A 12,311-nucleotide genomic window follows, 5' to 3' on the forward strand; every position below is an offset into this window, starting at 1 on the left:
CCCCCCAGCCCCCCTAAGGGCACTTTCAAACTGTGGCGGGGGCGTTGGCTTTACCGTTGTTTTAGCTGCACTTTTCGGATTGATAAAAGCGTCCTGCTAGCGGCCAATGAAGGGGTTAATAGCACCCGCAAAGCGCTGATGCTGAATTTTCTACCTTGTCTTGAGGAAAATGCCCTGTCTGGGACAAAGAGAGCTAGCATGAAATGGTCAGTTTGTATAAAAGTTAAAAATATGTCTGCGGGTAGACATTTCTAACCAAAGCACCCAAATGCTTTTTTCTCATACATTTAAAACCATCAACAATAGAGTCACATTGTAATGAAAAATACTGTACCAATTGTTCAGACACTCACAAAAAAAAAAATTTGCAATGGCACTGCAATATGACTATTGTTATGCATAATTTAAGAGATTTTATTTTGAAAACCCTTTAGCAGAAACTTGGTATTTTTCTCTTCTGGCTAGTGACCTAATTTTGATTCAATTAGTTTCAGTTTTAAGAGTCAAGAGCAAAACATATTTACAACATAATTACATTTCCACAATCATGGTACACTAAACCTATACTTTAATGGTTGCTGTTTTTACCTTTTCCTCTTGTAGGTGAGATCTGTGAGGATTTGTAGCTCTGCATGAAAAGTGTAATTGGAGTTCCAACTATTGCAGAGTTCAGTCTAATGGAAATGGAAAAAAGAGAAATAATATTTTGAACAGAACATTCTTCAAGTTTATTTACTTAAACTGCATCTTAACCCAAAACCAACAATCTAGGATATTGCAGATTACTAATCCTTGGTAGTGGTGGGTGCATTAATTCTTTCAAGCTTCATTTGCTTTATTTTTACCTGGTAGTCCTGCATATTACATACTTCCTGTCCCTGAGTGGCTACGTTACTTCTCCATTGTATCTATGGAGGGAGCTATGGTTGCCACATTAGGCAGCTTTCCTGATATGAAGTAGAAACTTGTCGGTTTCGCTTCACCTCTATTGCACTGACCGCCGGGCAATTGGTAGTTTACAGAGGATAGCTAGGAAGGAAAATATTCTTCAGTGCTGCTTACATGAATTAACAAAGACATTGCATTCTTAGCTACTGTAGATCAACAGCTTTTTCTGTATTTGCAAGAAATATTTTATAGCTTTAAAAAAAGACAACTAATGCAACCACCACTCAAAGGACTATAATATGCAACATATTAGATTTTTGTTCTTGGGTTTAGCTATCCTTTAAAGTACACATTTGCATTTTGCTCCACTCCCCACTCCCTCATTTCTACTATGCCCCCACACAGAACTCAGAGGCAGAGTGGACCTGTGCCTGGACATTCACAGAGCAAAGCAGCATTTATGTTTGCATTTTGGTCTAGCACCTGAGCTGCAATGCGCAGGAGCAACAACAGGTTGGTGAGCAAGCAGTAAGGAGGGGGAAACCATTAGGGGAACTTGTGCTTTATTGGAGATCATCAGGAAATATTTACAGAAAGGGCACAGAGTGGTAAGTATATTATGTTAATTACACTTACTTCTGTGCTGTCATTTTCCATTTAAGGCCCTTAAAAATATGTAGAAAGTGCAGTGGTACAGTTAATACATACCCTTCACCTCAATGGCATGGCCCATCTATCTCTAAAATGCTGCATTTAAGTATCTGTAGGAGGAACAATAGATAGATAAAGTACTTACTTTTCCCCAACTTCTGTAGTGCAGAAATTGATGTAAACCTCTGGCCAACAAGATTCCTGGGAATGCTGAATAGTACAAATCTTGCAAAAACACTCTATAGCGCAGTACATTTGAGCTACTCAATATTTTCCAAGATCTGTCCAAAAGTAAGACAGCACCACCCTCACCTAAGCACTGCAGGAAGTATATTATCAACATATTTTCCCCTGCACGGGTTCTTTTGTGCAGCTTTTTATGCGGGGTTGGGTGATGGACGGGGCTCAACCTGTATAAGTGTAACTTGCCATTGAGGTGGAAGGTCCCGTTTAACTAATTTCTTCCAATCTGGGTGCTCTACACTTTCTGTCCCTGCTATATTCTGAATGTAGTTATTTGTTGCCATAGAGGATTAGGGGCCTGACATTTTGATTTTCACTCAATGGGTTACTCCAATTTTATGCCAAGTTGTTGAAAACCGTTAACAAAAAAGTTCATGTTTCAGATACAGATAATATATGCCCATAATCTATAATATATATAGTAATATGTTATTCTAGTATTCACTGCAGGATAACCAATAACCAAATAAAGAACATGGGTGTGCCATTAATTAAGCACTTAATACAGGAAAATAGACTCCAAGCAGATCTCTACAGACCTGGACATTTTTCAAAATAGAACATTTATTTTACTTTTTAGGACACAGTAAAGTGGCACATTTGTTTTACATGCTATGCCTTTCTTTTCATATTAAAGTGGATTTCCAACTGAAAGTGCTTCCTCCCCTTCTCCAGTGCCACATTTGCCACCTTTCGAGGGGAAAGGGTACCTGGTTTTGACAGGTACCCTTCCCCCACTTCCGGGAGACTGCACCATGGTGCCATCCCTAGGAAGTTTGGCCACCCTCCTCCTTCCTCCACCACCAGGCCAGTTAGAAAGCGCATGTCACACATGCACAGTAGGGAACCCGCTGTGCAGCTGAAAAGCTTCACTGCCAGTTTCCCTTCCCGAGAGCCGATCCAAAAATCGTATTTGTAGCTGCTGACTTTTAATTTTTTTCGGGGGGGGGGGGGGGGGGCAGAACTCTATAATTACTATCTATAGCTAATATTTTTAATTTAATGGAGTAGGGAAAGGTGAAAAACAATGAACAATGTCAGGTTTTTACTGCTGCCATGTTCACATTAGGGAGGATATTCACTCTCTATTTGTTTTCATGACCATTGTCACCAAGACTAGGAATGAAAAGATTTCCAAATTCCAAATTTTTACAGTTGTTTTCCCTGTCCAAGCCTTCTGATTTATAATAAAAGTATAAGGAAGCAGAAGATTTTCTAAGTAGTGTAAGAAGTGATAAGTGATATGTATCCTGTCTTATTCCACCTTGTTTCACAGGCAGAAAACATTAAAAGCAGCCCAAAAAAATGTCCCAAGTTGTTGTTTTTATGCCTCGTACACACGATCGGATTTTCCGATGGGAAATGTTGGATGTGAGCTTGTTGGCTGAAAGTCCGCCCGCGTGTATGCTTCATCAGACATTTGTTGTCAGACTTTGCGCTAACAAATGATGGCTAGCAGGTTCTCGAATTTTCCGCCAACAAAAGTCTGTTGTTGGACTTTCCGATCAAGTCCGTCGCACAAAAGTCCACGCATGCTTGGAATCAAGTATGAGCCAGAAGCGCTCGGTCTTGTAAAACTAGCGTTCGTAATGGAGATATCACATATGTCTTGTACGTCACTAAGTTCATAATTGTTGGCCAACATTTGTGTGACCGTGTGTATGCAAGACAAGTTGGAGCCAACACCCTTCAAGCAAAAATCCATGGTTTTGCTGTCGGAAAGTCTGATCATGTGTACAGGGCATTAGTGTTGATTTATTTGTGCTATCATCTTTAACATTTTGGTCTACCCATTTGCCTATCTTCAGCTATCCCATCATCTTTACAGTAACAATCCTAGAAGTTCTGAAAAAGGAAACATGCATAAATGACTACCTCATTGTGCTTCTAATAATACAGAGCGGTGCAGGTACCTATTATCTTCATTCTCAATGATTCGTGTATATCTCTCCAATTCATTTTCCAAGGATTGCTGGTATATTAATAGCTGACGGCAGTCATTGTTGTACTTCTCCAAATTCCGTTCTGCTTCTTCTATACCTTTTCTGAGCACTTCAATCTGCTCATTGTACAACTGTATCTCATCATCATAGCTTTCCTGGGTGTTTTTAATAGCTTGTTCCAGCATGGAAGTCTGAAAAACAGTTCAGAAAATGAATCTTATTACATGACAATAGCAGGCCACCTTCTTCCATAAACTGATGATGATGGCATTAAAAAAAAAAAAAAAAAATCTTGTAAGAGCCATTATATTGCATCATGGTTATATAAGAAGTCTCTGTGTTGAATTCTAAGCCTTTCAGAGCCAAAACAGTTCCTTTAAATTTAGAATCAATTTCTGTAACAACAAATCCCTTCTACAAAAAAAGCTAATTTTCCTAGCGTGTGCAGAAGTTGTTTGCCTCAATATATTACTATTAAAGTGTCAAAATATATTTTTCATTTAGATAGAGTGAATAGTGAAGAACCAGGGGAAATGGTAAGCTTTCTACATAGTAGAGAAGGACCAAAGGTGGATCAATGACGGACTAGGCTATATCAGGCCCAATGATACATTCATTTCAGAATATAACTTTTAGCAGTGTGGTCTGAAAATTCTGATAGTAGAAAATAGAACAGTATATCAAATCATAATATAAAAAATAAGGATAATAATAATGTGATAATATTTCTTCCTATTTATGGTCACTGCTTCTAAGAAGTCACTACTTTTCTTTTTTTCCCACTGCCATTTATTCAAGCCCTGATAAATGCGCATGTGAAGACCCCTAAAATTTGTTGAATGTAATTATATGGGGAATTAAATATTCTAGCACTCCATTTTAATTCCATGTGGAAGTCACCCCAAACACCCCCTTGTGGCTTTATTGTGAGTTTGGGTCTGCCTTACCAAGGATATTTTACTCACCCTTATATACTCCTTTACTATGGAGGGACCCAGCACAGTGTATTGGATTCAGCACCCTCTCCACACCCCGACCTAAAATCACAAACATCTAAAGAGAGAGTCAGAGACATTTTCTTATGCTGTCTCTTTGTACTAACATAGAGGGGACTCCAATCAGCCATATCTTATTCACATCAGAACTCTCCACCCAGGGCCTCCATCAGGGGGTACAGCCATTACAACTGTAAGGAGCCCCGGGGCCCGAGGGGTCCGTCCAGGCCAGAAGAAGACAGGACAGGTAAAGGGGATCCGTGCTGTGCAGTATAGAAACGATCTCACAGTTTCTGCAGTTCTTGTGTCATTGATTTTAGACATCAAGCTCTTTACTGCCACCTCTGGCTACTATGTACACATGCACCCCTCATGTGACAGTAATCTGGGGGGCTGTTTGTGTATAGGGAGGGGCCAGTGGCTTGTGTATGTACAGATTTGTGTTTGTGTATGGGGCCGCTCACATATATACAGGTGTGTGTGCGGGGGGGAGTGCTGAGATATATACAGGTGTGTGTGGGGGGTGCTGACATATATACAGGTGTATGGGGGGGCACTGACATATATACAGGTTTGTGGGGGGCACTGACAAATACACAGGTGTGTGGGGGGGCACTGTCATATATATACGGGTTTGTGGGGGGCACTGACAAATACACAGGTGTGTGGGGGGCACTGTCATATATACAGGTGGGGGGGCCACTGACATATATACAGGTGTGTGGGGGGGCACTGTCATGTATACAGGTGGGGGGGCACTGACATATATACAGGTGTGTGTGGGGGGGCAGACATATACCACTTTAAATTGTATTAAAAATATATAAAAGAAATGGTACTACTCACAAAATGAGCATAAAGACAAGCTTATCTTATCGGTCAAACTGCATCTTATGGCAACTGCAGACAGCACCTGATGACAAAAATATCGGATGGTACCCCAAACGACTTTAACCACTGACGCGTTTCAGGGGCACACCCCTTTCCTCAGAGCCTAGACGGTCAGTGACTACTGTTTCCCGCAGTCCCCATTATATGCATCCACATGTCCATGCCCCCAAGGCCACTCCCCAGTCAGGCTATGCCCATCTACATGGGCTGGCTCCAACCAAAGAGGTGTGACCCAATATCAATCTCAAAAAACACTAAAGTACACTAATGATCACCAAAACAAGGGGGAACAGTGCACAAACAAAGTCGCTATATAGAAGTTACACCCAAGCAGGTACTTTAGGAGTGTATAGTACAACCACCAACTGCTTAATGAACCTTACGATAACCAATAAACTTTGCCACTACACAGAGTCAGGAAGTGCGGGTGTCTCTGCGTTCCACCCCGCACTTCTGGCTCACTCAGACTCCGCCTGCGTGCGCACCCCAGAGTATAGTAACAGGAGAGTGGCCCGGAAGTGCGGGTGTGTTGTGTGCGTTCCATGGGCACCGTGCACGCACTCAGCACTAACTCCACTCCAGATGCGGCTCCCCCTAATGGCTCAAACTGGAATTTAAAAAAATAAAATTGATAGAGGAATATAATAAAATAATATAATGTATAACTTGAGACCAGTGATACTCATAAATATACCTAGGCTAGTATGTTGGTAATCACTTACCAAACAGCTAGGCATATGGATGCATAGCACGGGACCCGCAGGAATAGCACAGTGGGCAAGGCCTATGTATGCACATAAACATACTCATATGCATAAGTGCTCACGTGCATACAAGGACAAAACAGCAACAAAAAATGCCAACAATATCCAATTGTACCAGCCCATTGCACATCAAATACAAGGAACTCGAAAAGGATCCACACCAAATAAGTGGAAAAATCCACCGCAAGGGGGCTTCGATAAACGCATGTACCGTCAATAAGAAGTCATACCCCGTAGTATCGTATTTTCTAAAGGAGTCAGTTTACACTTATTTTATCCCCCTTCAATCACTCATTGATGATCAGTTGGATGAAATTGCCAAGAAAACAAACTACACATTTTTGGATAAATTCCTCCGAGATAAATAAAATACCAGTACATGCTGCTAATGATTTAGCCTCTATGTAGGACTGATATACAGACTATTATACAAAGACATCTGAAATAAAAGTAAAGCAGGTCCCACTCGTGCTTTATCCATGAATTATTTACTCTGAGCACTATATAATGACTCTGGCATTTAGTTGTGCACTAGAATAAGAGGGTTCTGATTTGTATTTTACATTTTTTTAATGTTTTCATCAATCTAAGTTTCTGTTTAAACATGCTGCATGTTTCCTAAACTGGTAAATCAATAAAAATTTATAAAATCAATAAAACATGTATGGTGCCTAATTCAGAAAACCCCAGTTGTACTACCTAAAATATTGCACTTGGTGGCAGCAGAGCACTAAACACTGCTGCACACATACCCTGTATATGCATACCGTACTCCGATGGATTGTGTCTTATAATTACCTAAACATTTCACTAATTAAAATGTATAAAAATACCAATTGGAAAATACTTTTTTGTGGTATAATTTTGCTTTTTACAGCCTGTACCTAATCTTAGGTTGAACATTTAAGGAGGTACTGTATGGTCGGTATGTGTAGTTTTTATTACAGGGTCAGCTCTATTGACACATTGGGGAAGAGTTACTAAAACTGGTGCACACAGAATCTGATGCAGTTGTGTATAGTAACCAATCAGCTTCTAACTTCAGCTTGTTCAATTAAGCTTTGACAATAAAACCTGGAAGCTGATTGGTTACTATGCACGGCTGCACCAGATTCTGCATGCACCAGTCTTAGTAAGTCTCCCCCATAAACTCCCCATAAGACTGCCACCGGAGAAGACACGTAAGGGTTGCTAGGGAGGTATGGATACTATTGTTTCATTTTTATTGTATTACTTTCATTATTCTGTGGTAATTACATATATATAGTGTGATGTCAATATTCATCTAGTGATTTGAAGTCCAAAGTTAAACGTGGAACATTAGGGAGGTGGAGGTCAGTTTTACACTTAGTTGCACATGGCGGAATGGGGGGAGGCGTCTGTCAGTGAGATTTGGGAAATAAATGAAAGTGGTTGTTAACCCCCTACATATGCCCAGTGAATTGCCTGGCCTCAGGTAATACACAGAGATTAAACAAATACTCCTACATAAGTTGTACCTGTGTATCTGCAGAGCTGTGTTCTCTACATCTGTTCAAAATGCTGAATTTTAAAGCTTGTCTAAAAGTTCAAAGAAAGGGACTGGAGAGCTGATGTTACACTCTGCAGAGCTCAGTGAGGAGAGTTCTGAGTGCTGATTGGAGGGAAGGGACACACCCCCTTCACACAGCACACAGGAATAGAGCTAAGGCTGTCAATCAGCTTGAGCTCCCTCCCCTGTTACCTTTTTTCCCTTGGTGTCAGGAAAACTTGTCAGAAGTGACTTATGCTAAGGAATGACGCAGCAAACAAAAGTGACTCTAAATTGAGACAACTACACACTATAGAGGAATATGCTTTGTTCATATTTCATGAGGTTTCGCCGAGGTTTACAATCACTTTAGGGTTTTGGGTCATTGAGAAGCAATCTGGTCTGATACTACTGTGTGTATTGATTGTGTCAATTGTTAAAGTTTGTTGTATGTTTCAACATTTTTGTTTATAGACAATGACGGTGCTGGGACAAGGTCACCTAGAGCCCAGGGAGAACATGCCAAACTGAACCTCCAAGAACTAATCTGAAGGCTCAACCCCAAAGCATAAATTCCCCCTCCTCCCAGTACAAATCTGCCCCCCGCTGAAATCTCCCCTCCCAGCACAGATCTTTGATCCCCATTCCCCCCAGCTCTATTAGCAAAAGCATGTAGGCATAGGACACACCCCCTGTCACCCCCCCTCCCCTTAAAGTAGAATTGTACAAAAAAATGATTGGTTAAATCCACAAGTGCTTTTTTACCACTACTATTCATCTATTTTGGCTTTTGGAATTTACAAATGCAGCAATATAGATATTGGATGAAAGGTTTGGCACCGTGAAAAACACCTTTTGTGATAGATAAGTAGTACATTTTATATACAACTATATAGATCAGACCAAAATGAGGGACCCATGAGGAGGAAAGGGGGATTTTTTTCAAAATCAGGGACAGTTGGGAGCTTTGCAAATAGAGAGGGTGAACCTCCTTAACCACTTAAGGACCGCCGCATGGCAATGTACGTCGGTGCAATGGCACCGGCAGGCACAAGCACGTACATGTACTCCCCTTCCAGCGGGTGGGGGGTGGTCCGTTTCGCTGCAGGAGCGATCCGGGATGAGGGGATGGCCATGGTTTCTGGCCATCCCCTCTCGATCGCTCCTGGCGAATGAGAAACTTCCCCCGCTGTGTATAGTAAACACAGGCAGGGAGGAAGTGATGGTATTCTCCTCAGGCGGTCTTCTTGACCGGACTACGAGGAGAACACAGAAAGTAAGTGTGCACCAACACTACACTGACATGTAGGTACACATAGGCACACAAATACTACCCAATAACTGTTTTAACCCCCTGATTGCCCCTAGTTAACCCTCTCACCCCCTTTTGCCAGTATCACCAAGCAATCGTTTTTCCGATCGCTGCATTAGTGTCACTGGTGCCGTTAGGTAGCTAGTTATTTTTTTAGGTTCACCGCCAGGTTTTTATAGCACTAGGTACCCCCATATACTACCCAATAATGATTTTAACCCCCTGATTGCCCCTAGTTAACCCTTTCACCAACGATCACCGTATAAGTGCCACTGGTGACGCTAGTTAGCCAGTTAGTTATTTAGAATCCCCGTCAGGTTTTTATATAGCGCCAGGGACCCCCATATACTACCCAATAAAAATTTGAACCCTCTGATTGCCCCTAGTTAACCCTTTCACCAGTGATCACCGTATAAGTGTTATGGGTGACTCTGGTTAGTTTGCTTTTTATAGCATCAGGGCACCCACCATCTATTACCCAATAAAGGTTTAATCCCTGATCACCCGGCGGGTGATATCAATTAGGTTTTAGGGTCAGGGTCTGTGTCGCCCCAGGCAGTGCTAGGTTAGTGCCAGTACCGCTAACACCCACGCGCAAAGCATACACATCCCGTAGTGGTATAGAATCTGAACAGATCAATATCTGATCTGATCAGATCTATACTAGCGTCCCCAGCAGTTTAGGGTTCCAAAAAAACGCATTGTTAGCGGGATCAGCCCAGATACCTGCTAGCACCTGCGTTTTGCCCCGCCACCCAGCCCACCCAAGTGCAGTATCGATTGATCACTGTCACTTACAAAACACTAAACACATAACTGCAGCGTTCGCAGAGTCAGGCCTGATCCCTGCGATCGCTAACAGTTTTTTTTGGTAGAGTTTTATATTTAAATCCGGAAGGCAGTGCTTGGTTTTCGGGGTCCCGTACCCGGCTAGGCTCCCAAAAAGTCCCCCACATGTGGTATCCCCGTACTCGGGAGAAGCAGCAGAATTTATTTTGGGGTGTAATTTCACTTATGCCTATAGCATGTGTGAGCAATATATCATTTAGTGACAACTTTGTGCAAAAAAAATTGTAATATTCCTGCAACTTGTGGCAAAATATAAAATATTTCATGGACTCAACATGCCTCTCAATAAATAGCTTGGGGTGTCTACTTTCCAAAATGGGGTCATTTGGGGGGGTTTTGTGCTATTTTGGCATTTTATGGCCTTCGAAACTGTGATAGGTAGTGAGGAGTGAAATCAAAAATTTGCACCCTTAGAAATCCTGAAGGCAGTGATTGGATTTCGGGGTGCCGTACACGGCTAGACTCCCAAAAAGTCCCACATATGTGGTATCCTCATACTCAGGAGAAGCAGCAGAATATATTTTGGGGTGCAATTCCACATATAACTATGGCATGTGTGAGCAATATATCATTTAGTGACAACTTTTTGTAAACTTTTTTTTTTTTTGTGTCATTATTCAATCACTTGGGACAAAAAAAATAAAAAAATATTCAATGGGCTCAACATGCCCCTCAGCAATTTCCTTGGGGTGTCTACTTTCCAAAATGGGGTCATTTGGAGGGGTTTTGTGTTATTTTGTCATTTTATGGCCTTCGAAACTGTGATAGGTAGTGAGGAGTGAAATCAAAAATTTGCACCCTTAGAAATCCTGAAGGCAGTGATTGGTTTTCGGGGTGCCGAAAACCAATCACTTTTTTTTTGTGTCATTATTCAATCACTTGGGACAAAAAAAAAAATTAAATGGGCTCAACATGCCCCTCAGCAGTTTTCTTGGGGTGTCTTCTTTCCAAAATGGGGTCATTTGGGGGGGGGGGGTTTGTACTGCCCTGCCATTTTAGCACCTCAAGAAATGAGATAGGCAGTCTTAAATTAAAAGCTGTGTAAATTCCAGAAAATGTACTCTAGTTTGTAGACGCTATAACTTTTGCGCAAACCTATAAATATACGCTTATTGACATTTTCTTTTACTAAAGACATGTGGCTGAATAAATGTTGCCCTAAATGTATGACTAAAATTGAGTTTATTCGATTTTTCTTATAACAAAAAGAAAAAAAATATCATTTTTTCTCGAAATTTTCGTTCTTTTTCCATTTGTATCGCAAAAAATAAAAATCGCAGAGGCAATCAAATACCATCAAAAGAAAGCTCTATTTGTGGGAAGAAAAGGACGCAAATTTCGTTTGGGTACAACATTGCATGACCGTGCAATTACCAGTTAAAGCAGTGCAGTGCGAAATTGTAAAAAAGACCTCTGGTCCTTAGGCTGACAATTGGTCCGGGCTGAAGTAGTTAATGTAGGCATAGACAGCAATAAAAACCTGACAGGCGGTTTAATCCCTCTATACTCTATCCAAAATGTAAAAAAAGTTTTGCCTTTAGTTTTATTTTGAGATACCTAACACTTTCTTGTGCCCAGTAAGTCTCAGGCATGCTTGTACAGCGCATTTCCCCAAAAGCTAGACTTTGCTGGAGGAAAAATTGCGACACCTGCATGTGCAGATAAATGCTGATGCACAGGAGTATCGGCTTTTAAACCAGTACAGCCATTTACTTGTATGACCAGCTGTGTGTGCCATTTTTACATGAAATGTGCTGGGAATTTTAAATTTGAGCAATTTTGATATCTCTTCTCTAATATCTCTAGATATCCATGTGCATGAGGCCTTAGACTTTAAACTGTTTTCATGTCTTACACCATATAATAGGCCAGCTATCATTTACGGTAACTTTGTGAATTTAAAAATATATATATATATATACATGTTTAAAAGAGAAGTATGGGTTTTTTGTTTTTTTCAGTTTCATACTTACCTAGGTGAATGCAGCATGGGTCCGATGCTGCATCAGTCCCCCGGCTTCTGCACTGAGAACCGAGCAATTGAGCACCGCCCATCACTCAGTTCTCACAGCTCCCCAAGCAGAGAGCTGCTGACTGTCAGTCACAGCTCTCCACTCTGCTCCTCGACACTCATTTAAGCGATGAGCTGTGGAGGGGGAAGAGTGAGCGTCTCAGACTCTCAGCGGCTCCCTGAGAGCCTCAGACGGGTGTAAGTCCAGGCACCTGGTGGATCCAAACTTCATAGTCGGACTGATTTCTGTGATG

General features: G+C 41.4%; 1 protein-coding gene across 1 annotated transcript in view; it reads right to left on the reverse strand.

Annotated features, from left to right (window-relative positions):
* The window catches only part of BFSP1 (beaded filament structural protein 1), a 68,975-nt gene that overhangs the window by 8,462 nt on the left and 48,202 nt on the right, over window positions 1-12,311 (reverse strand). The window contains exons 6-7 of the mRNA XM_077485935.1: window positions 3,696-3,916; window positions 589-674 (exon numbers count right to left, since the gene is read on the reverse strand). Coding sequence (XP_077342061.1) covers window positions 589-674; window positions 3,696-3,916 — 307 coding nt within the window. The remainder of the gene's footprint in view (window positions 1-588; window positions 675-3,695; window positions 3,917-12,311) is intronic.

Source organism: Lithobates pipiens, unplaced genomic scaffold (genome assembly GCF_037356315.1).
Source record: "Lithobates pipiens isolate NorthernLeopardFrog02 unplaced genomic scaffold, aLitPip1_a1.2 Scaffold_18, whole genome shotgun sequence".
NCBI classification, from domain to species: domain Eukaryota; kingdom Metazoa; phylum Chordata; class Amphibia; order Anura; family Ranidae; genus Lithobates; species Lithobates pipiens.